At 45.3% G+C, this 23,804-nt stretch overlaps 1 protein-coding gene across 1 annotated transcript in view; it reads left to right on the top strand.

Moving 5' to 3' along the window:
- The first annotated feature begins 18,806 nt into the window (after nt 1-18,806).
- LOC141171658 (sialic acid-binding Ig-like lectin 13) overlaps nt 18,807-23,804 on the top strand; it is a 56,204-nt gene continuing 51,206 nt past the window's right edge. Inside the window, exons 1-2 of the mRNA XM_073655323.1 lie at nt 18,807-18,895; nt 19,468-19,877. Coding sequence (XP_073511424.1) covers nt 18,807-18,895; nt 19,468-19,877 — 499 coding nt within the window. The remainder of the gene's footprint in view (nt 18,896-19,467; nt 19,878-23,804) is intronic.

Genomic DNA, 23,804 nt, shown 5'->3' with positions numbered 1-23,804 from the left:
CTGGGAAATAGAAATCTGCAGGACAGAATGGATACAAATTCCTCCAGAGTTCGGCTGTGCCCCCCTATGACTCACAGACAACAGAATGCTTATACATACTGCATTGGCCAGATTCCCGGCGCGTAGTTTTGGGCATAAGCTATAAGGTTTCAATATTAAGCTAAGTTGTATTCTACTACTGTTGCTTTGTTCAAGCCTATTTTTGGCCATGTCTTACTCTCAGTTGCCAGCTCTGACCTCTCCTGATCCACCATATCATATTAAACTCTGACAGCGCTGACCTGTGCCCCCTTACAATGCTTTATCTTGCTGCCATGGTGCTTTGTCTTGAAGTCTTCTATTCAAAGTCACATTAGCAAACATAACTAACAGAGATGACTTTGTGTGAAATGTACTGAAGATTCCTGCTGGGAACTCCACATATTCATATGAAGATTATGTGGTAAAAAAGTAGGTAAGGAGTTAAGCCTCCCATCGTGCTTTAGACCATCGTTAGTCCATTGTCAACCATATGGGTCCACATCATCCCAGGTAGTCTTCATGTCACTGTGCCTACAAAGTGTGAGTGTAACCACCAAGCTTTGTGTCTCTACTTTTACCACTTTAAGTGACTGCAACCATGAAGCACTGTGCCTCTTCATGAGAACCTCAAAAAATATTCTAGTTTACAGTGAAATAATGTCTGTATCATTTACTCCCTTCTCTACTGAGTCCTTACCCTCCAACTATTGACTAAGTGATATCTAATAGGATGTTCTAACCAGACAACTGCTTAAAATACCATCTTCCTCTTTCTAAAGTTGCACATTCGTAGAACAGAATATCTCAACTTTTTCTCAGAATTATCAGTGTAGCGCACAATGAATGTTCTGATTAATGTATGCCACATTCTAACATTAAATACATACGGTAAATCATCTTATAAGAAACTATATTTGCATTGGATTTTTCTCATGAGATGTGACAATACAGTTCTCCGTATATAGAACAAGGAAATGGCGCAAAGGAGAAGTTGTCGAGAATGAGAAGACTTTGGACTAAAGGACTAAAGAACACAAAGAGAAGAAAAGGAATAATCCTTTATTATGTAACTTTCTGCTAAATAATATTATTAGACACAAAAAATTAATCTCCTGGGCTCCCTTGCAAAATCTGTACCAAGGTCTTCACCTACTGAGGAGCATCTTTAATGCTCCTCAGGAACGAAAGCCCAGATACGACTAATATTTCAGCACCTCCTAAAGCCACACTCCTAAAAATAATATATTGTTGGGTTTGTTTTATTAGTGCATCATCTGTTAATTGATCTTGTCTCTGTCTAATGCGAAGTATAATATTTTGAAACATTGTAAAAGACAATGAAGATTAGATTAAATAATTACAGAAATAATCATTTCAACTCAAGATTCCAAGTGTGATAGATAATGAATGGAATCAGTTATGGTTGGAAGGAGACTAGGATCAGGTGTTAGGAAAGTGTTGTAAAACCACCTGACCCTGCTCAAACCATCAGATTTTGTTGACCAAGTTCTAATGAGTACTCTCAGTTTAAACATATTTTTGGTGTAATTTCTGGTTTGCATCCAAAAGTTGGTGAACAACGTGAGTCTCCAGCCAAGATAGTGATGTAACTTTAAGCCACCAAATCTAAGGGATCAAAATAAAATGGCTAATATTCTTAGCTAAAGGGGTTGTTTCATAAGCAACATATATCACAGAATAGATAATAAATATATGATCAACCACTAGGGCTCTGGTGATCAAGACAATGTAGAGCTCAAAGTGAGGAGTAAAATGATATGGGCAATTCAGGTTGACTGCACTGCTGCTGGAAAAGAAATTGTTTCTTGCCATAGTAGAATGTAATAGTAGCTTTATTACACATTTCAAATTTGTACGAAACTCTATTTCAAAGATAGCCTACATACAGAGATCAATGCAACAATGTGGGGTTTAAATAATCTGAAAAGGAGGGAAAATATTCAATATGGTCACATGCCAACTAGACGTGCACAGGCTCGCTTAATGTAAGTAAACTGAGCAAGGTCTGAAATGTCTAGTCGTAATGTGACCGGAAGTATGTTAATAACATATTTGCAGTCACATGACCGTCCACTGAAGGCGCCGGCACAGGAGAAATTTGAAAAACAGGCAGGACGATCCCTTTAATGTCTTATACTACAAAAAATAAATAAGAAGAGGACAGCTCTGCAAAAAAAAATGAGGAAGTAAAGGAAGAGCAGCCGGGAGGAAATTATAATATAGAAACATTAAGCAATTAGTGTCAGAGAGATCGTAGTAAGCAAAGGAAGAGGAAGAATCCGGAGACAGACTGCAGTGTGGAGGAAAGACAGGACAGAGGGTCGGGCAGTGGTGCCAGGGATTTATACTTCTTTTATTATATACTTTACAAGGTGAGTGCGGACTATTCTACATCTACATCCGCACTGGAAATGTAAGGAGAATATTGGTCTGCATTTTACTAGAATTTTGCTTGTGTTACTGTATTTTCACATGTTTATATGAGTCGACATCCACAAATATTTACACACATATATATATATATATATATATACAGTATATATATCTATATATATAATCGTCTTATCCCGTCTATCTGTCTGTCTTTCTGTCTGTCTGTCTGTTTGTCTGTCCAGGAAATCCCGCGTCGCTCATTGGTCCGGCAGCAGCCAATCAGCGCCTCGAGATTTCTGGAAAAAGATGGCGGCCATTAGTGGCTCATCTGCGGGACGGAGCTCAGCGGCGATGCAGCCGGGAGATGAGCGCCGCGAGGCGCTCATCTCCCGGCCGGTACCAGCAGAAGGACCTCAACCGCCGGAGCCATCTGCGGGACGGAGATGCATCCGGGAGATGAGCGTCCGCGACCAATCAGCACAGTAGTGTTTAACTTTGGCGGCAAGATCAGTGATTGGTCGCGGGCCAAGACGGCGACCAATCACCGATTTGTGCGGCACATTTAATTAGCGGCCGCGACCAATTAGATGTCAGCGCCGCTCCCCGGTCCTCCCTTCACACCCTAACCGCATGGATGTCAGCGGCGCTGCCTGTGCGGATAGTTCCGCTGTGAGAACCAGGGACATGAGCGGCTGCGCACAGGCAGCGCCAGCGACCAATCAGCGATTTTTAACACAAATGTCCGGACCTTTGTAACACCATGCGGATACTGTGGGGACATCAGCGGCTAGGGTGTGAAGGGATGACCGGGGAGCGGCGCTGCGGGTCGGGATACTTCTGCTGCGAGCAGTCGCTCATGTCCCAACTTCTCGCAGCGGAAGTAGCCGCACAGGCAGCGGCGCTCCCCGGTCCTCACTAATACGATTCCGCTCCATGCTCCTCACCAATACGATTCGCTGATTGGTCGCGCTCTCCACACGCGACCAATCAGTGATCTTGGCGCTAAAGTTAAACACCGCTCTGCTGATTGGTCGCGGCCGCTGCCCGCGACCAATCACCGATTTGGGCGCCACATTTAAACACTGCTGTGCTAATTGGTCGCGGGCGCCAGCCGCGACCAATCAGCGAGCTTGGCGCCAAATTTAAACAACACTCTGCTGATTGGTCGCGGACACCAGACGCGTCCAATCTGCGAGATTGGCGCCAAATTTAAACAACGCTCTGCTGATTGGTCGAGGTGGCCGGCCGCGACCAATTAACGAGATGGGCGGCAAATTTAATCGCCGCTCTGCTGATTGGTCGCAGCCGGCTACCGCGACCAATCAGCAAGATGGGCGGCAAATTTAAACGCCGCTCTGCTGATTGGTCGCAGCCGGCCACCGCGACCAATCAGCGAGATGGCCGGCAAATTTAAACGCCACTGTGCTGATTGGTCGCGGTGGCCGGCCACGACCAATCAGCGAGATGGGTGGCAAATTTAAACACCGCTCTGCTGATTGGTCGCGGTGGCCGGCCGTGACCAATCAGCGAGATGTCAGGCAAATTTAAATGCCGCTCTGCTGATTAATCGCGGCCGGCCACCGCGACCAATCAGCGAGATGGGCGGCAAATTAAAACGCCGCTCTGCTGATTGGTCGCGGTGGCTGACCGCGACCAATCAGCGAGATGGGCTGCCTATTTAAACGCCGCTCTGCTGATTGGTCGTGGTGGCCGGCCGCGACCAATCAGCGAGATGGGCGGCACATTTAAACGCCGCTCTGCTCATTGGTCACAGTGGCCGGCCGCGACCAATCAGCGAGATGGGCGGCACATTTAAACGCAGCTCTGCTGATTGGCCGCGGTGGCCGGCCGCAACCAATCAGCGATATAGGCTGCAAATTTAAAAGCCGCTCTGCTGATTGGTCGCGGTGGCCGGCCGCGACCAATCAGCGAGAAGGGCAGCAAATTTAAATGCCGCTCTGCTGATTGGTCGCGGTGGCCGGCCGCGACCAATCAGCGAGATGTCCGGCAAACTTAAATGCCGCTCTGCTGATTAATCGCGGCCGGCCACCACGACCAATCAGCGAGATTTTGGTCGATTTTATCGCCACATTTAAACAAGCTCTCCGGTCCTCACTAACACAGTTCGCTGATTGGTCGCGGCCGCCACCCGTGACCAATCACCGATATTGCCGCCAAATTTAAACACCGTTTTGCTGATTGCGCCCGGTCGGCCGCATACCTATTCTAGAATACCCGATGCATTAGAATCGGGCCACCATCTAGTATATATATATATATATATATATATATATATATATATATATATATATATCCTCAGTAGTTGTAACTTGCAAGCCTTGTTTGTTTAACTTCAATGTTGTGACTTATTTTGTATATATAGATTTATCAAAAAAGTTTGCAAATCATAATTTTATAACTTTTCCTGGTGAGCTCCATGTTCTCGCCCATGTATTAGCGTTTCTATAAAGGCTCAGGAACTGATGAAAGCAGTTTCAGAAATAGTTACCAATGGGGACAAGATAAGGGAGCAAAGTAGAGTATTGGTAAACTGTTCGCCTGCCCTTGAAAATAATCTGTGTACATTGCTGTTTTGATATAGCGGACTAATTCAGTAAAAATATTTGATAAGTGTATGACTACTATTTAGAAATATTACATAGAAAATTATCTTATTGCCATGTTTTCTGTGTGATTTACATATTTTATGTATATTCTTTTTTTTAACATACATTGTATGTCCTGATAGGTGCCCTGTACATGAACAACATGGTGCCGGGGGTCAAGTTTAAATTTTGCATTGGAGCCCACAGGATTCTAGTTTCACCTCTGACTATAACATTTTCTCAATGTTAAAATTAAACATAAGAAACTTGCAATTTTTGCCTCTCTTAGGCAGGATCAGTGATTATAACGATAATTGCATTGGCGAACAATCACATTTTCTATGCTTATTTTAGATAATGTATGTAAAGCGCTGCAGAATACAGTACAGACCAAAAGTTTGGACACACCTTCTCATTTAAAGATTTTTCTATATTTTCATGACTATGCAAATTGTACATTCACACTGAAGGCATCAAAACTATGAATTAACACATGTGGAATTATATACTTAACAAAAAAGTGTGAAACAACTGAAAATATGTCTTATATTCTAGGTTCTTCAAAGTAGCCACCTTTTTCTTTGATGACTGCTTTGCACACTCTTGGCATTCTCTTGATGAGCTTCAAGAGGTAGTCACCGGAAATGGCATACTGAACCAGCATGGCTACCACAGCATCTTGCAGCGGCATGCTATTCCATCCGGTTTGCGTTTAGTTGGACCATCATTTATTTTTCAACAGGACAATGACCCCAAACACGCCTCCAGGCTGTGTAAGGGCTATTTGACCAAGGAGGAGAGTGATGGGGTGCTACGCCAGATGACCTGGCCTCCACAGTCACCAGACCTGAACCCAATCGAGATGGTTTGGGGTGAGCTGGACCGCAGAGTGAAGGCAAAAGGGCCAACAAGTGCTAAGCATCACTGAGAACTCCTTCAAGATTGTTGGAAGACCATTTCCAGTGACTACCTCTTGAAGCTCATCAAGAGAATGGCAAGAGTGTGCAAAGCAGTCATCAAAGCAAAAGGTGGCTACTTTGAAGAACCTAGAATATAAGACATATTTTCAGTTGTTTCACACTTTTTTGTTAAGTATATAATTCCACATGTGTTAATTCATAGCTTTGATGCCTTCAGTGTGAATGTACAATTTTCATAGTCATGAAAATACAGAAAAATCTTTAAATGAGAAGGTGTGTCCAAACTTTTGGTCTGTACTGTAGTATGGATGATAGCTACCCCAACATACTCATCATCTAAGAGGGATTTTAAATATTTTAAATTATTAACAAAGTGGTTTTATACTCCTACCAGGCTATCACACATCAACCCAGACTTCCATCCTGTGTGTTGGCGAAATTGTGGACTAAACGGAGACTTAACACATATTTTTTGGGGATGCCCGAAAATCAAATTTTTATTGTCTCAAACTTCGGACCACATAAGAAAAATTTGCAAAAAAGATTTTACTCTCACTCGGAAGTTAGTAGTGTTGAGCCACCCCTGTAGTGTTCGAGTTCGGTTCGGTTCATCGAACACCCGTATGTTCGCAGAACTGTTCGTCAAACTGTTCGTCGAACACCTTCGAACACCGTTAAAACCAATGGCAGGCAAACAAAAACACATAGAAACACATAGAAAACACCTTCAAAGGTGTCCAAAAGCTGACAAACTGCTCAGAAGACACAACTAACACATGGAAAAGTGACAAGTACATATAGTCATGCGAAAAGAAAAGAGGTGGAGACACAGATATAGGCATGTCATGCCCTTCTCAAACCAAAAAAGTGCGAAGCCGACACAGCCAGTCCGCTCCTGCCCGTGCGACCTCCGTGTCGCCGGCTTTGTGCCAGAGCTGCGGTGGACCCAGACGGCCAGCACCCCTCTCCCAATACTGGTGCCTGTCCGCTGGTGGGTCGAGCAAGCCCCCCTGTGGTGGAGGCAGGTCTAAGCTTTTTAATTTAAATTTCTCTCTAATTTGAATAAATACACTTTAAATCCTTTTACAAGGATCTATTGGAGGGCAAGTCTCATGCCAGCAGCCGCGTAATTCCAGCTCCAGTAGCGTCCACTAAAGCTGCTGCAGTTAAAAAGCATTTATAAGGATCGAGCTCGGCGGTCCACCGCAAGGCGTCCTACCGCCAGTCCCAGCCCCTATGCCTTGGGGTGCCTCCTGATGCTCTTCACTGAGTATCCCGGGGTCCCAAAGCATTTCCTTTGAAAAAATTAAGTGTCCAAACTACAGGTGGTGTAGCTTGCTTAACAGCTGGGATAATTCGCTGACTAGCAGACACTGCAACTAGGCACAAAGTATTTCCTGGGCTAGATGCAGTTAAAAATTTGTAATTAGATACTCTTGTTGGATGCTGAGAAAGCATTCCATAGAGTCTCCTGGCACGCCATATATTATTCTCTTAAAAAGCTTGGGGTGGGGTCTAGGGGACCCTTTTATAGCCCAAATCACGGCCCTGTATCGCAATATGTCACCTAGGCTGAAGATGAATGGAACTGTAGCACCCCGAGGGCTCGGTTGCTACAGAGGTATTGCACCTCACCCAGAGGTGTGATATCTCACTCTCAGGTAAGAATGGAGTGTGCATGCATTACACCACATTGCCGTGGGGCAGGGTGACCAATATGCCCCTGAGATGGGCACGACAGTCCCTGTCCCTGGCTGAAGTGGGGGGAAGGAACACCGAGGAAGGGGAACCCTGTAGTGCAGGAGCAGGGAGGAAGCAGTTCCTGGGTGCATTGAGAAGGGAGTATAAAAGGTGGGCACCATATTAGTTCAGTGCAGAGAAGTCTGAGCAGAAGTGACAGGGAGCAGGGGCTCTGCATGAGTTCTGCTCCGGATGCGGGCCTAGTAACAGAGGCCCCGGCCTGGAAGAGGGAGAAGGAAGGAAGAGGAGCGGAGAAGGCTCCAGGAAAGAGGAACGAAGGGATCCCAGGGGTGCGGATGGGCGAGTCGCCACCGCATGCCCGAATCCACCTGCGTGGAGGTGTCAGGCCAAAAGGGGAGATCGGTCCCCGAAACTAGTGGAGGCGGGAAATGACCCTCAGCTAGAAACTAGAGGCTGTGACATTTTATGTGGCACAGCCCCTCTCTACACCCGCTAGGAAGGCACCACATAGGGTCAGGGAAAATGGCGCCAAGTTTACCAAGAGGAGGCCTGAGGCAGCCGGACAGAAGCGTTGGTATGAAAGGCAAGACAAAGGACACACAAAGGGGGTCCTGTGAAGCGCTCCAAAGTTATCTGGGAGTTGTCTGAGCCCCTCACCTGGTGAGCACAGTACGACGTGGGCAGCCGTTACCTGCAGAAGTGGTCTGGATAATAAGAACTGTGAGTAAAGGCCCTGGACTGCATCACTGACTCTTTGTCATTACTGCTGCTGCCCTGCACCATCACCCGCATCCTCCGCATACACTGCCCTGAGGCTATACTCCTCCTGTGGGGAGTTATACTATGCTCTGTTGCACCCACAACACCAGCCTCAGCGGTCTGCCCTGCAGCGGCGGTTCACTCTGACCGCAATCCACGGGTGGCGTTGTCGGACATTTAAACATCAAAACCACATAAATAGTTCCGCCACTGGTTTGACCGCCCTGAGCCACGGAACCGGGTCGCCGCCACGGACACTACAACCACCAGCATCCACCAAAAAGGGTCGGGCTACGGGTGCCCCAAGGCCCAGGGGGCGCGTCAGAACATTTTCATCACCTTTCATAATCACCAATGGGACAAGGCAGGGATGTCCTCTGTCCCCTCTCTTATACATCCTAGTAACGGAGCACCTGCTCTCATCAATTCGCCATAACCCCAATATTAGGTGGATTGAGGTGGGAGGCACCGAGTACAAATGCTCTGCATTTGCTGATGATGTCCTAGTAGATATCACTCAATCACATATATCCATCCCTGCAGTTATGGCTGAAATAGATCACTTTGCTACATGGTCAAATTTTAAAATCAATACAGCGAAGTCTGAGGACCTCGATGTCTACCTCCCCAAATCCAAACAGGATTACATCCAGTCCAACTTTCCCTTTGCCTGGCCCTCAAAAGGTATCAAATTCTTAGGAATTCCTATTCATAGAGACCTCTCCCGTCTATGTTATCTTAATTTTGGGCCCTTTATTGAACAACTCCATACAGACCACGGTTGGCAAGTTAGAACTGTAAGATTCACTATGTGAACCACTGGTGTTTTGTGGAAAAGCACATGTACACTGTGTTCCAAATTATTATGCAATAAGTGTTTAGGAGTGATAAGGGAAGAATTTGTTTGTTTGTCAGTTAAACTCATTGATGGTGATGTGTGTCAGGGCTCTTTATATCACTGTAAGCATTGCAGACACCTGTGCTGATTAGTTTGGCAGGTGTGTCCAATGAAAGGCAAGACTACTTAAGAAGGCTGTCCCACATTATTAAGCAGCCTACATTTTCTTCCAAATTGGGAAAGAAAAAGGATGTGTTGGCTGCTGAGAAGCAACAAATTGTGGAGTGTTTAGGTCAAGGCATGACTACAATCAACATTGCCAAGACACTACATCCTGATCATCGCACAATCAAGAAGTATATATCTGATTCACAGTACACACGTGTGCGTGCTGATAAGGTCAAATTGAGGACTCTTTCCTACAGGCAATTACATCAGGTTAAAAGAGCAGCGTCAAAAAAGCCTTGTCATAGCAGCAGACAAGTTTTTGAAGCTGCTGGTGCCTCCAACGTCCCCCGAACAACAAGATGCAGAGTCCTTCAGAGGTTTGCAGCTGTGCGTAAGCCATCCTGTCGACCTCCTCTATCCACTGCACACAAGCAGAAATGGCTCCAGTGGGCCAAACAATACATGAAGACTGACTTCCAAACTGTTTTGTTCACCGATGAGTGCTGTGCAACACTCGATGGTCCAGATGGATGGAGTGGAGGATGGCTGGTTGATGGACACCCCACGCAAACACGGCTACAGCGCCAACAAGGAGGAGGTGGAGTAATGTTTTATGCTGGAATCATGGGGAGAGAGATTGTTGGCCCCTTTTGGATCCCTGAAGGGGTAAAGATGAACTCCATAATGTATGTGGAGTTTCTCAAACAGCACTTCCTGCAATGGTTGAAGAAGAAAAACCATGTATTCCACAGCAAGATCATTTTCATGCATGATAATGCACCGTCTCATGCTGCACATAACACATCTGCATCTCTGGCTGATATGGGCATAAAAGGGGACAAACTTATGGTGTGACCCCCATGCTCCCCTGATCTCAACCCCATTCAGAACCTCTGGAGCATCATCAAAAGGAGTGTCTATGATGGCGGGAGGCAGTTCACATCTAAGCAACAGCTCTGGGAGGGTATTCTGTCCTCATGCAAAACAATTGAAGCAGAAACCATCCAAAACCTGACAAATTCAATGGACGAGACAGTTCAGAAGCTCCTTTCGAACAAGGGGTCCTATGTGCAAATGTAACATCACCTAGAATAAAGTTTTGAGTTGAAAACTGTTTGATTTCAGTTTCTAATAACCTGCTAATGCTTATAATTTGAAAAATGACCATTTTTTTGATCTTTATTAAAATGAAAAGGTTGATCGAAGAGTGTGGGGGATCTAAGAGTGTGGCAACCCAGTAGTCAGGATTACGTCGAATTCTGACAATCTGAGGGTCATGTTGCAGGTAGTGCAGCAAGAAAGCACTCATGTGTCTTGCGCATCTAGGAGACCCAAAATTAATTTCCGGGCTAGATGCAGCTAAAAATTATTATTAATTTGAAAGCTGGTGAAGCTTAGTATAGATGGCCAAATAGAATCAGTACTGCACACTGCTACAAAGCCCAAATTATTTTCCAGCCAAGATACAGATGAACATGATTAGTAATTTTAAATCTGGTGGAGCTTAGTATAGATGGCCTAATAGAATCAGTACTGCACACTGCTACAAAGACCCAAATTATTTTCCAACCAAGATACAGATAAACATGATTAGTAATTTTAAATCTGGTGGAGCTTGTATAGACGCCTAATAGAATCTGTACTGCACACTGCTGCAAAGCCCAAATTATTTTCCGGCCAAGATACAGATAAACATGATTAGTAATTTTAAATCTAGTGGAGCTTAGTATAGATGGCCTAATAGAATCAGTACTGCACACTGCTACAAAGTCCAAATTATTTTTCAGCCAAGATACAGATAAACATGATTAGTAATTTTAAATCTGGTGGAGCTTAGTATAGATGGCCTAATAGAATCAGTACTGCACACTGCTACAAAGTCCAAATTATTTTCCAGCCAAGATACAGATAAACATGATTAGTAATTTTAAAGCTTAAACCGGTTGGTGAGGTGATTTTAACAAATCATCAAGCTTTTACTCTCCCCAGGATGACACAGGGGTCGAAAAGTCGTTTCGGATCCATGATTTGTTCATCTTTATGAACGTGAGTCTGTCTGTCTACATTATCAGTGGAGAGCCGCGTGCGCTTATCTGTCAGCACACCACCAGCAGCGGTGAACACACGTTCAGACAGAACGCTTGCTGCGGGGCATGACAAGATCTCCAAGGCGTAAGAGGCGACCTCCGGCCATTTATCCAGATTGGAAGCCCAATAAGAGCAAGGGTCTAGTGACACAGTCATGGCTTCAATGTTTACTTGGAGATACTCCTGTACCATCGTCTCTAGGCGTTGACTATGTGTCAGACTTCTTGTCTCTTTTCTACTGTGTTTCTGTTACGGTTTGAGTGCTGAACACTCGACGGTCCCACGGTTGGCAAGTTAGAACTGTGCGATTCACTACATGCAACACTGGTGTTGTGTGTAAAAGCCCATGTAAGATTCTGCAACAGTCTCTGCTGATACTCCTGCATGCGTGCATCCCTTTCTATGGCAGGAATAATTTCTGCAAATTTACTTTTGTACCGGGGATCTAACAGTGTGGCAACCCAGTAGTCAGGATTATTTCTAATTCTCACAATTCGACGGTCCTGTTGCAGGTAGTGCAGCAAGAAGGCACTCATGTGTCTTGCGCATCCAGGAGCACCAAGTCCCTGTTGTGTTGGTGGCGAGGTAACAATCATGTTTCCTTCCTCTGTCCTCTCCCCCCAACCTCGCATAACAGAAATGTGATCAAGGTCTCCCTCATCTGATGAGTCTTCCATCAGTTCGTCCTCCACTTCTTCCTGGGCTCCTTCACCTTCCTCATTAGTTTGGCTGCTACCATGCGCCCTGGTAAAACCATCTCCCCCACCCTCACATGCCTGCCGCCTTGGTGCTGCCGACCGTCTGGACCTTGCAGATGTTAGCCCTTCTGCATACAACTCCTCCTCCTCTACTTCCTCCACCTCCTCTTGTGCCACCACCTGACTCCGAATTCTGTTTACCATGTGCTCCAGCATGTGAGTCACCAGAATAGTCATGCTAATAATGGCATCGTCAGCACTAAACATCTTCGATGGCATTTCAAAACTGTGCAGAAGGGTGCATAGGTCCCTGATCTGAGACCACTCCTCCAGTGTGATTTGCCCAACCTCTGGATTTCGTTGGCCCAGGCTGTATGTCAAAACGTATTGCACCAGGTCTTGTCGGTGCTGCCACAGTGGCTGCAACATGTGCAGAGTTGAATTCCACCGGGTAGGCACATCGCATTTTAGCCGGTGAACTGGCAGGCCCAACGACTTCTGTAGAGATGTAAGTCGCTGAGCTGCGGGATGTGAACGGCGGAAGTGAGCACACAGCGACAGTGCCCTCTGCAGAAGGTCATCTAGTCCGGGATAGTGGGCTACAAATTGCTGGACAACCAGGTTCAACACGTGAGCCATACAAGGCACGTGTGTGACATTGCCCCGGCGAAGGGCCGCACCCAGGTTTTCAGCATTGTCGCACACGGCCTTCCCTGGTTTCAGGTCCAGTGGAGACAACCATTCATGAAACTGGTTCTCCAGAGCAGACCACAACTCCTCAGCTGTGTGACTCACATTTCCCAGACATTTCAAAGTAAAAACCACCTGATGACGTTGAGCCCTGTTGCCAGCATAGTAAGGAGGTGTGCAGGATCCCTTCTGTGCAGTTAGAAAGCTTGTGGCATGACCAGACAGGCTTTGGGTGCAGGTGGAGGACCGAGAGGAGGTTGAGGAAGCAGAAGCAGCGGAGGAACTTTGAGATCAAGAGGATTGACGCACAACTCGTGGGGACGGCAAGACTTGGACAGCAGCCCCTTGTCCTGTTGTCACCATAGTTACCCAGTGCCAAGTCAGCGACATGTAACGCCCCTGTCCATGCCTACTCGTCCAAGTGTCTGTGGTGAAATGCACCCTGTCACACACAGAGTTTCTCAAAGAAGCCTTGATGTTGTGTGCAACATGCTGGTGGAGCGCAGGCACACCTTTCTTTGAGAAGTAGTGCCGACTGGGCATCTGGTACTGGGGCACTGCGACGGACATAAGGTCTCGAAAATCCTCTGTGTCCACCAGACGGAAAGGCAGCATTTCTGTAGCCAAGAACTTGCAGATGGTGAAATTCAACCTCTTAGCTTTCTCATGGCTAGGAGGAAATGGTCTTTTACTTGTCCACATCTGAGGGACTGAGGGCTGGCTGTTGTGCTTAGACGGGGTTGAGAAGGGTGTCCCCGGCAAACTGCTGGTCTGTGAGGAAGATGCAGGCGGACATGTTAGGTTGCCATGATCCAAAGGTGGTGCTATCGATGTCGGACAGCGCTCAACACCAGCTGGTGTTACCACCTCCAAAGAAAATGATGACCTACCAATCACGCTGGCTGTTGCGGGTAAAGAGGTGGCAGGTCTGCATCCCAAAACAGGTGTGACTGCTGTCCCCCCAGTCACAGAGGATGAAGAGGCCGCAGATGCCCAAGATGGGGCAGACGGTGGTTGGCCCGCCCGGCTAGGCCGCATTGTAGCACAGTGAGCTTCCCACTGCAACTTATGCTTCATGTCCATGTGCCGGTTCATGCATGAAGTACTCAAACTATGTATTTTTGGCCTCTACTTAGCTTTTGCTGACAAATGTTACAGATAACACGAGTTGGGTCATCTTTATTGATCTTAATAAATGCCCAGGCTATGCAAGGCTTAGCACCCATGCGACCTGAAGAGCCACCACGACTTGTGGTCAGAGGCAGAGTTGTGTTTGAGGATGCAGTTGTTGACGTGCTTCCAGTACTACGTCTCTGTCCAGGAAGGCGCAACCTGACCTCGTTGTCACTAGCATCCTCCTCCACCTCCTCTGCTGACCTCATCTCTTGGCTGACTGTGGGTTGACAGTAGGTGGGATCTCCAAAGTCATCATCATCACCCTGTGTGTTATCACACCCGTCGTCCTCAGAGCCAACCTGTTCCTGCCCTGACAAAAATCTAAAGTTGTCGCTCCAATCAGGTATTTGAGTCTCATCATCGTCTTCCTCATTGTCTCCACCAACAGGAGTTACAGTTTGGGAACGAGGGTCTACATTATGGTCAGAACCTTCTGCGTCTTGTCCTGGATCCGACTGATAAAGATTCTGGGCATCAGTACAGATTATTTCCTCGTCTGGATTCACAGAAGCTCTGGAGCCGACCTCTGATTCCCAGGCTATAGTATGAGTAAACAGCTCTGCAGACTCAACCATCTGTTCTACCCCATACTCAGATGGGCAGCTGGAGACTTGGGAGCTGTGAGGAAGCAAGTGCGATTGGGGTGACACCTCTGAGGACTGGAGTATTTGTGATGTTGAAGTTGAGGTGGAGGAGAGCCCACTTAAAGGAGCACTTGATATCCATTGAAGCACCTGCTGTTTTTGTGCCTCATCTGGAATTTGTAGCGATTGGCGTGGCCGTACGAAAGGGATCTTATCACATTGTCCGCTAAAAGAAGTAGACATTTTAGTTTGGCTGGAAGATGGTCTTTCTTCGGCAGATGTTACTGTTGCTTAAAAACACCTACCCCAAGGACACAACCTTTTTTCCCCTTCCCAACATTCCTATTCCCCTTTCCACCAGCAGCAGGCCTTTTTCCACTCATTTTGGTCGTTAACTAATTCACAACTCTGGAGTTGTTTGCACAATAAAACTATGGATGGGAACCGAGCAAAACTGAGTGGCCAAACTGTGGTATTAGACCAAATTTGGCTGGGTTAGATGCAGAAAAAAATTATATTGAATTTGCAACCTGATGGAGGTTAGTATAGATGGACTAATAGAACAAGTCCCACACACTGCTAGAAGCCTAAATATTTTTTCAGAGCTCAATGCAGAAAAATATTATATTGAATTTGCAACCTGGTGGAGGTTAGTATAGATGGGCTAATAGAACAAGTCCCACACACTGCTAGAAGCAGAAATATTTTTTCAGAGCTAGATGCAGAAAAAAATTAGATTGAATTTGCAACCTAATGGAGGTCAGTATAGATGAGCTAATAGAACAAGTCCCACACACTGCTAGAAGCTGAAATATTTTTTCAGAGCTAGATGCAGAAAAAAATTATATTGAATTTGCAACCTGATGGAGGTTAGTATAGATGGACTCATCTCATAGAACAAGTCCCACACACTGCTAGAAGCCTAAATATTTTTTCAGAGCTCGATGCAGAAAAAAATTATATTGAATTTGCAACCTGATGGAGGTCAGTATAGATGGACTAATAGAATGATGCTATGCCCAAAAGGTTTTACTTCACTAGGTGCAGTTAAAAAAAATTGTATTCTATACACAGGTGGTGTAGCTTGCAACACAGATAGGCTACTCCACTGACTAACACACTCTGCAATAGGCCAAAAAGGATTAGCTTTGCTAGATTTAGCCAAATGATGTGAAAAAAACTTGCACAGCACTGGCACAGACCTGCCTGGCAAAAACTGATAGGAACTGATGTAACCTAGCCCTGAAAAGGACTGCAATTACAATTAGTCTTTACTCCCAACCTATCTATTTAAGAGCACAGACCTGCCTGATAAAAGTCATAGGAAATAATGTAACCTAGTCCTTAAAAGGACTGCAATCACAACTCTTCCCTACTCCCAAGCTATCTGTAGATTTGTGCGAAAATTGGCTTGAAATTAACAAGGTATAGCGCACACAGCAACAGCGGTGCCGTCTAACACGCTGCTGCAGCAGTGAGAAAATGGTGGTGACGGGGAAAATGGCTGGGTCTTATAGGGCAAGGACATGTGACATACACTGCCAATGACACATGCCCTTGCTTGTGTGAAAAAAAGCACTTCGCTCCGTGTGTGCGCTGCTGATAGGCTGACAGATTGCACCTCCCCACTGTAAATGCGGGAAAGAGAAAAAAAAATGGAGATCTTCATTATTCCTGCAGAGATCCATCCCCTGCCCCTCCCCCCGCCCCACTGTACACTCAAACTGCGTATTAACATTAATTTTCAGCATTACTGAGAAAAAATCCAGTTATGATTTTGGTGCACGAACAGTTATCGAACATAACCTCGAACAGCCGAATTTTTCTCAAATCGTTCGTGTTCGCCGAACGGCTCGAACACCGCCCAAAACAGCTCGAATTTGAGATTGGCGAACAGTTCGAGTCAAACACCGCTAATCTCTAGAAGTTAGCTCTTTTATCCGTTGGAATTGACAACTCTGATTCATATATTAGATCCATTGCTTTACATATTCTTTTGACTGTAAAAAACTCAATAGCCTCTCACTGGAAAAGATCTGATCCTCCCTCTTTCCCAGATATTATAGAGAAAATTTAATTACATAGAATTTTTGAACAAAAGTTTACTATTACTAATGATTGTGTTACTAAATTTGACAAAAAATGGTCTAGCTGGATATTAATCTTTCCTTGATTTTATTATTAGTTAGCTCATATTCAGGTGAATTTGATATTTTATAGTTATATTTATTCAGTTTTCTGTATTTTGTTTTTGTTCTTGTTCTTGTTTACTTCAATTATTTTATTGTAATCTCAAAGCTTTTCATTTATGTTTTTTGTATTGTTTCATTCCCTTATACCCGTTTCACCGTCCCTTTCCTTCTCTTTACCTTTCCTTTATTAAAATTCTCAGTAAAATCATTGGAAACAAACTTTTGGTCTGTACTGTATGTTGGCGCTATATAAAAATAAAGATTATTATTATTATAATTAGATCTAAATTATTTAAATCCTAACTATCTCCTAATGTGACATAGACTAGTTCATTTTTTTTATTAGTAACCATACAAATATTTTGTAAACAAGTCAGCACTGAAGTTGAAAATTGGTAAAAAGTTAAGTTTTAATTAATATGAATAGATAGATAGTATACGATCCAAAAAGAGATAGGGAACAGGAGCGTCTTAGATAAAATATAACAAACCTTTATTCAAAAACATTTTCAAATACATACGTATAAAGTTTCCAAAGAGGAATATATCGAGGGGAGAAAGAGACAAAGAGTACCACATTACACAAGCGAGCACACAATAATAATGAAAATAGCTAAGAGAAGCAGACATACGGTAGTACAAAAAACAGTCAAACAAGACCTAACGTAGATGTTCTACAAATCCTCAGTGGGTATATTTAGTATAGAAGGCAATATTGAGCAGGTATAACATAGTCTCTATATAGTTTAAAGTACCATTACTGTAAACAACCTAGATGGGATCATGAGAGCAAGACCAGAGTGGTAAGTCAAAAAGAAGAGGGTAAAAACATCAACCAGAATAAAGTCAGAATGACACAGGGATATACCCACAAATAATCAAGAAATAGTATAGGACAATGAAATGACAATTCAATCTCCAGGTCCCAATGTGTAAAAAGCTCCTGTATACAACCTGGTGGTAGAGTGGAGGGAAACCCTGATGCGCGTTTCGCATCTGGCTCCTTCAGGGGGCGTTTGTGATAGATATATCTAGTTGTGACGTGATTTCATTGTTTTACTTTTGCTTAACTCTTATAGAACAAGATAACAGAAAGAAAGTGAGATCTAATCTGTTCAAAAGATTACAAAGCTCCATCCAACATCTCAGCCAAAAGTTAATCTCAGTGTCAAGAAGAGGCACATAAAGTCCAACGTCATGTGGGTCAGTCTTGTGGTTATCCTCCCTCTCTTCTGGAAAGATAAGTATTACATACCAATATCTTGATGAAATAAGGTTACATTTGTTTTGATACATGTTGATACATTTTGACAACTTGGTATTTATTTTTATTTATTTATTTTTATTGATTTATTTTGCCAATCCTTAGTCTCTAGCACTCATCAAAATAATTAAAACATGCAAGTTTTATTTAAAAAAAAAAAATAACCCTATTTTAGACATCCAGAAAGGCACTGACGCATATTAAAGAAAGCAAGTTGTTCTTAGCCTTCAGGATCTTCCTGGTGAGAGGTTACAGTGTTTCTTTTTACCTTAATAGAAGTTGTATATTCTAACTATTCTGGCGAGTACTGGAGACTAAATACCAGTATTTTCTCCTCTACGTGTATCTCTGTTATACTGAGGATGTAAGAGTGGGATGGATGGAATGAGGTGCCAACAGGGGCTACTAACCAGTGTGACAGAGAGTTGGTGGTCCATTCTTTACATCCAGCTGTCACTGAAGCTGAAAACAGTTGATTGGTGGGGGTGGTCATTTTTGGACCCTTAATATTTGATATTGTAAAAGTTGCTTTTTCTGAACGACTGCAGACTTATGAGTCCCCCAAACAGGCACACAGTGCACTTCGGGGATTCGCCAGTTTTTGATCCGGATTGGAGAGTATGTATGAGTAATGAATACTACCGGCCAGTGGGTGTGGCCTCAATTCCATAAACTTGTATGGAGCGAGGTTGATCCTATAGGCGGACATGCCCATTGGCCGGCCTCGTCACTACATAGGGCACAGACTTGCTCAATACAAGTGTATGGAGAACGAGGTGACACCCATTGGCCGGCAGTATGTATAACTCCTACATACCCTCCGGTCCCGGGTCTGAAATCAACCAATCCCAGTACCTCTCAGTGCATGCACTGGGGGAATTTATATGTTTTCAGTCACACAGAACGACTGTAGACTTATCGATTTGGACCTGACAACCCCTTTAACCGGACTCTTTAAGCACAGAATGACAGTTCAATTTAACTACCAGCTCTCGGTGCACCATGATGCGGCTAAACAGATCAGGGCACCTTCCGACCTATTTGTTTTCCATCTATCAGGTATGTCAGGTTTAGTGTATCCTACATTGGAGGTCCCTTTCAACTCTAACATTCTATGATTCTATCTCCGCCTTTTTATATCTTTCTAAAGCCAGAGCTGTCAATCAAAAAAGAGGTAGGCGGAAGATAAAGGGAAAACTAGTACTGTAGGTGGGAAGGTGCACCTAAATGTTTGGCCACACCAAGGGTTCACAGGGCACTCACATTTGGTTTAAAAGTCATTCTGCGCTGACAAGCTCCCTTTCAGAAAAAACTCAATATATCAATAGAGCTTTGAATTATTTTATACATGTAATTCCCAATATATAGAAATTACATTTTTCATCTTCCTACAGGTTTCACGTGCCAGCTGGCGGGCTATTCTATCCGAGTGCCCCCTGATGTCGGTGTAGAGGAGGGTCTGTGTTTGACAATTCCTTGTAACTTCACAGCTGATTATAGAAAGACATTCAGTAATTCCACTGGATACTGGATACAGATACGGAAGAAGGAACCTTTATCTCCTTATTATATCGTAGCCACTAATAATAAAAACAGTGATGTACGAAAAACAAACTTCCACCTGGCGGGAAATCCAGATATTGAAGACTGCACCCTGACCATCACTGACGCCAGGAAGGAAGATCAGGGGAGGTATTACTTCAAATTTGAAGAAAGTAAATACAGTAAAGTGAAATATGGTTATAACAAAGATGCAACAACCGCCATTACTGTGACTGGTAAGTGTGAGTGTATCCGGCAGTATCGGTGAGATATAACCATGTTACTCCATCGCATTTGTATTAAGAGATAAAGAGTTCTGATAGAAAAAAGAAAAAAAATCCTGGTTCTTTGTAGATTTTATGAAGTCCAATATGTTTCCATAGTTAGTTAACTTACAAACCTAGGTTATTGGTTTGCATGTTATTATCATTTTGCTCGTTATATTGTATCTTCATCTGTTTATCTCAGTCTACACTGACATACATACAGATCTCCTTTGATGTATCTTCAATTCTGTGACTTGTGTTTGTATATCTCAAGTTATCAATGCAATTTGCAAACAGCAATCTTATAACTTTTTCTGGTGAGCTCCATGTTTTCTTCCATGTATTACCTTTCTTAAAGGGCTCAGCAGCTTTCGAAAGCAGTTTCCCAAACAGGTTCCAATGGGGAGAAAATAAGGGAGCAAAGTAGAGTATTTGTAACCCTGTTCACCTGCCCTTGAAACTAATCAGCGTAGATTGCTATTTGTAATAAAATATACCCCAAAACGGGTAAAAGGCGTAAAATAAATAATCATTATGCAGGTTCAGAGCTCAACATCTGGACAGAAATCTACTGGTCAGCCTAGATTAGATTTTAAATTTCTCTAACATTTGACCATGGTTAAGTGAAGTAGAATTCTTTTATCCATTTCTTTTATATAATACACTAGCTATTGAGCCCGTTTTATGCCCAGGTGGCGAGGATTTTTATTGGTATATGGACTCCCATGCTGGTATGTGCTGTCCCCATCCTGGTATTTGTGCTGCCCCCATCCAAGTATTTGTGTTCTTCAATCCTGGTATTTGTGCTCCCCCATCCTTTTATGTGCTGCCCTCATCCCTATCCTGGCATGCATTGCACGCCTCATCCCAATCGTGGTGCACATGGCACCCCTCACCCTCAATCCTGATACTCATGGCACCCCTCACCCTCAATCCTGGTATGCATGGCACCCCTTATCCCCAATCCTGATACGCATGGCACCCCTCACCCTCAATCCTGGTATGCATGGCACCCCTCACCCTCAATCCTGGTATGCATGGCACCCTTCATCCCCAATCCTGGTATGCATGGCACTCCACATCCCCAATCCTGGTATGCATGGCACCCCTTACCGCCAATCCTGGTTTTCATGGCACCCCTCCTCACCCCCAATCCTGGTATGCATGGCACCTCTCACCACTAATCCTGGTATGCATGGCACACCTCATCTCTATCCTGGTACGCATGGCACCCCTCACCCCAATCCTCGGATGCATGGCACCCCTCACCCTCAATCCTGGTACGCATGGCACCCCTCACCCTCAATCCTGGTATGCATAGCACCTCTCACCACTAATCCTGGTATGCATGGCACCCCTCACTCCCAATCCTGGTATGCATGGCACCTCTCACCAGTAATCCTTGTATGCATGGCACCTCTCATCCCCAATCCTGATACGCATGGCACCCCTCACCCTCAATCCTGGTATGGATGGCACCCCTCACCCTCAATCCTGGTACACATGGCACCCCACATCCCCAATCCTGGTATGCATGGCACCCTCACCGCCAATCCTGGTATGCATGGCACCCCTCCTCACCCCCAATCCTGTTATGCATGGCACCTCTCACCACTAATCCAGTTATGCATGGCACGCGTCATCCCTATCCTGGTACGCATGGTACCCCTCACCCCAATCCTTGGACGCATGGCACCCCTCACCCTCAATCCTGGTATGCATGGTACTTCTCACCACTAATCCTAGTATGCATGGCACCTCTCACCACTAATCCTGGCATGCATGGTATGCCTCATCCCTATCCTGGTACACATGGCACCCCTTACCCGTATCCTGGTATGCATGGCACCCCTCACCCTCAATCCTGGTATACATGGCACCCCTCACCCTCAATCCTGGTATGCATGGCACCTCTCACCACTAATCCTTGTATGCATGGCACCACTCATCCCCAATCCTGGTATGCATGGCATCTCTCACCACTAATCCTGGTATGCATGGCCCCCTCATCCCTATCCTGGTATGCATGGCACGCCTCATCCCTATCCTGATATGCATGGCACCCCTCACCTTTAATCCTGGTATACATGGCACACCTCACCCCAATCCTGTATGCATGGCACCCCTCACCCACAATCCTGGTATGCATGGCACCTCTCACCACTAATCCTGGTATACATGGCACACCTCACCCCAATCCTGTATGCATGGCACCCCTCACCCACAATCCTGGTATGCATGGCACCTCTCACCACTAATCCTGGTATGCATGGCATGCCTCATCCCTATCCTGGTACGCATGGTACCACTCACCCCAATCCTTGGACGCATGGCACCCCTCACCCTCAATCCTGGTATGCATGGCACCCCTCACCCTCAATCCTGGTATGCATGGTACCTCTCACCACTACTCCTGATATGCATGGCACCTCTCATCACTAATCCTGGTATGCATGGCATGCCTCATCCCTATCTTGGTATGCATGGCACCCCTTACCCGTATCCTGGTACGCATGGCACCCCTCACCCTCAATCCTGGTATACATGGCACCCCTCACCCTCAATCCTGGTATGCATGGCACCACTCACCACTAATCCTGGTATGCATGGCACCCCTGACCCCCAATGCTGGTATGCATGGCATCTCTCACCACTAATCCTGGTATGCATGGCCCCCTCATCCCTATCCTGGTATGCATGGCATGCCTCATCCCTATACTGATATGCATGGCACCCCTCACCTTTAATCCTGGTATACATGGCACCCCTCACCCCAATCCTGTATGCATGGCACCCCTCACCCACAATCCCGGTATGCATGGCACCCCTCATCCCCAATCCTGGTATGCATGGCTCCCTCATCCCTCAATCCTGGTATGCATGGTCCACTCACCCCCAATTTTTGCATGCATGGTCCCCTCATCCCCCAATCCTGATATGCATGAACTCCACATCCCCCCAATCCTGGTATGTGTGGCCCCCTCATCCCTCAATCCTGGTAGGCATGGTACCCCTCATCCCCCAATCCTGGTATGTGTGGCCCCCTCACGTCCCAATCCTGGTATGCATGGTACTCCTCTGCACACATTCAAAAAAATAAACACTTTTTCTTACCTTTCTTCCCTGTGATCCAGCGCTGCTGTGTCCTCTTCTGCCGGAGGCCGGGGGAGGACCACGACGCCGGATCAACGCACTGTCTCACGACATTTTGCTGAAGACACACTGCAAATGTGTCTTCAGTAAAATGGTGCCGGATAGAGCTATGCGCATGCGCCGATTCCGACGCCTTCAGTCCGCCCCTGGTCTCCGGCTAGAAGAGAGGTGCCGCGGCAACGCTCCACTCGGTCAGGTAAGTATGTAATTATGGCAAGATCGCGGTATGCGTTCAGTGTCACAAACGGCGATCTCCGGCGCCATACACTCCTCTTACCTGTAACGGCTCCATGCATTCTTCTGTCAGGAGCCAGAATGCGCGTCACGCATGCGCAGTCAATAGAGGCTTCAGACAGAGGGACGCTTGGCCGGTTATATTATTGAATTCATTAATGCAGACTAGAGATGAGCGTTGTTCGACTCAAACTGTTCGCCAATCTCAAATTCGAGCTGTTTTGGGCGGTGTTCGAGCCGTTCGGCGAACACGAACGATTTGAGAAAAATTCGGCTGTTCGAGGTTATGTTCGATAACTGTTCGTGCACCAAAATCATAACTGGATTTTTTCTCAGTAATGATGAAAATTAATGTTAATACGCAGTTTGAGTGTACAGCGGGGTGGGGGGGGAGGGGCAGGGGATGGATCTCTGCAGGAATAATGAAGATCTCCATTTTTTTTTCTCTTTCCCGCATTTACAGTGGGGAGGTGCAATCTGTCAGCCTATCAGCAGCGCACACACGGAGCG

This window comes from Phyllobates terribilis, unplaced genomic scaffold, assembly GCF_046119375.1.
Source record: "Phyllobates terribilis strain yellow unplaced genomic scaffold, ASM4611937v1 Scaffold_12__6_contigs__length_324123572, whole genome shotgun sequence".
In the NCBI taxonomy this organism is placed as follows: Eukaryota; Metazoa; Chordata; class Amphibia; order Anura; family Dendrobatidae; genus Phyllobates; species Phyllobates terribilis.
This window is presented reverse-complemented; position numbering and strand designations above follow the sequence as displayed.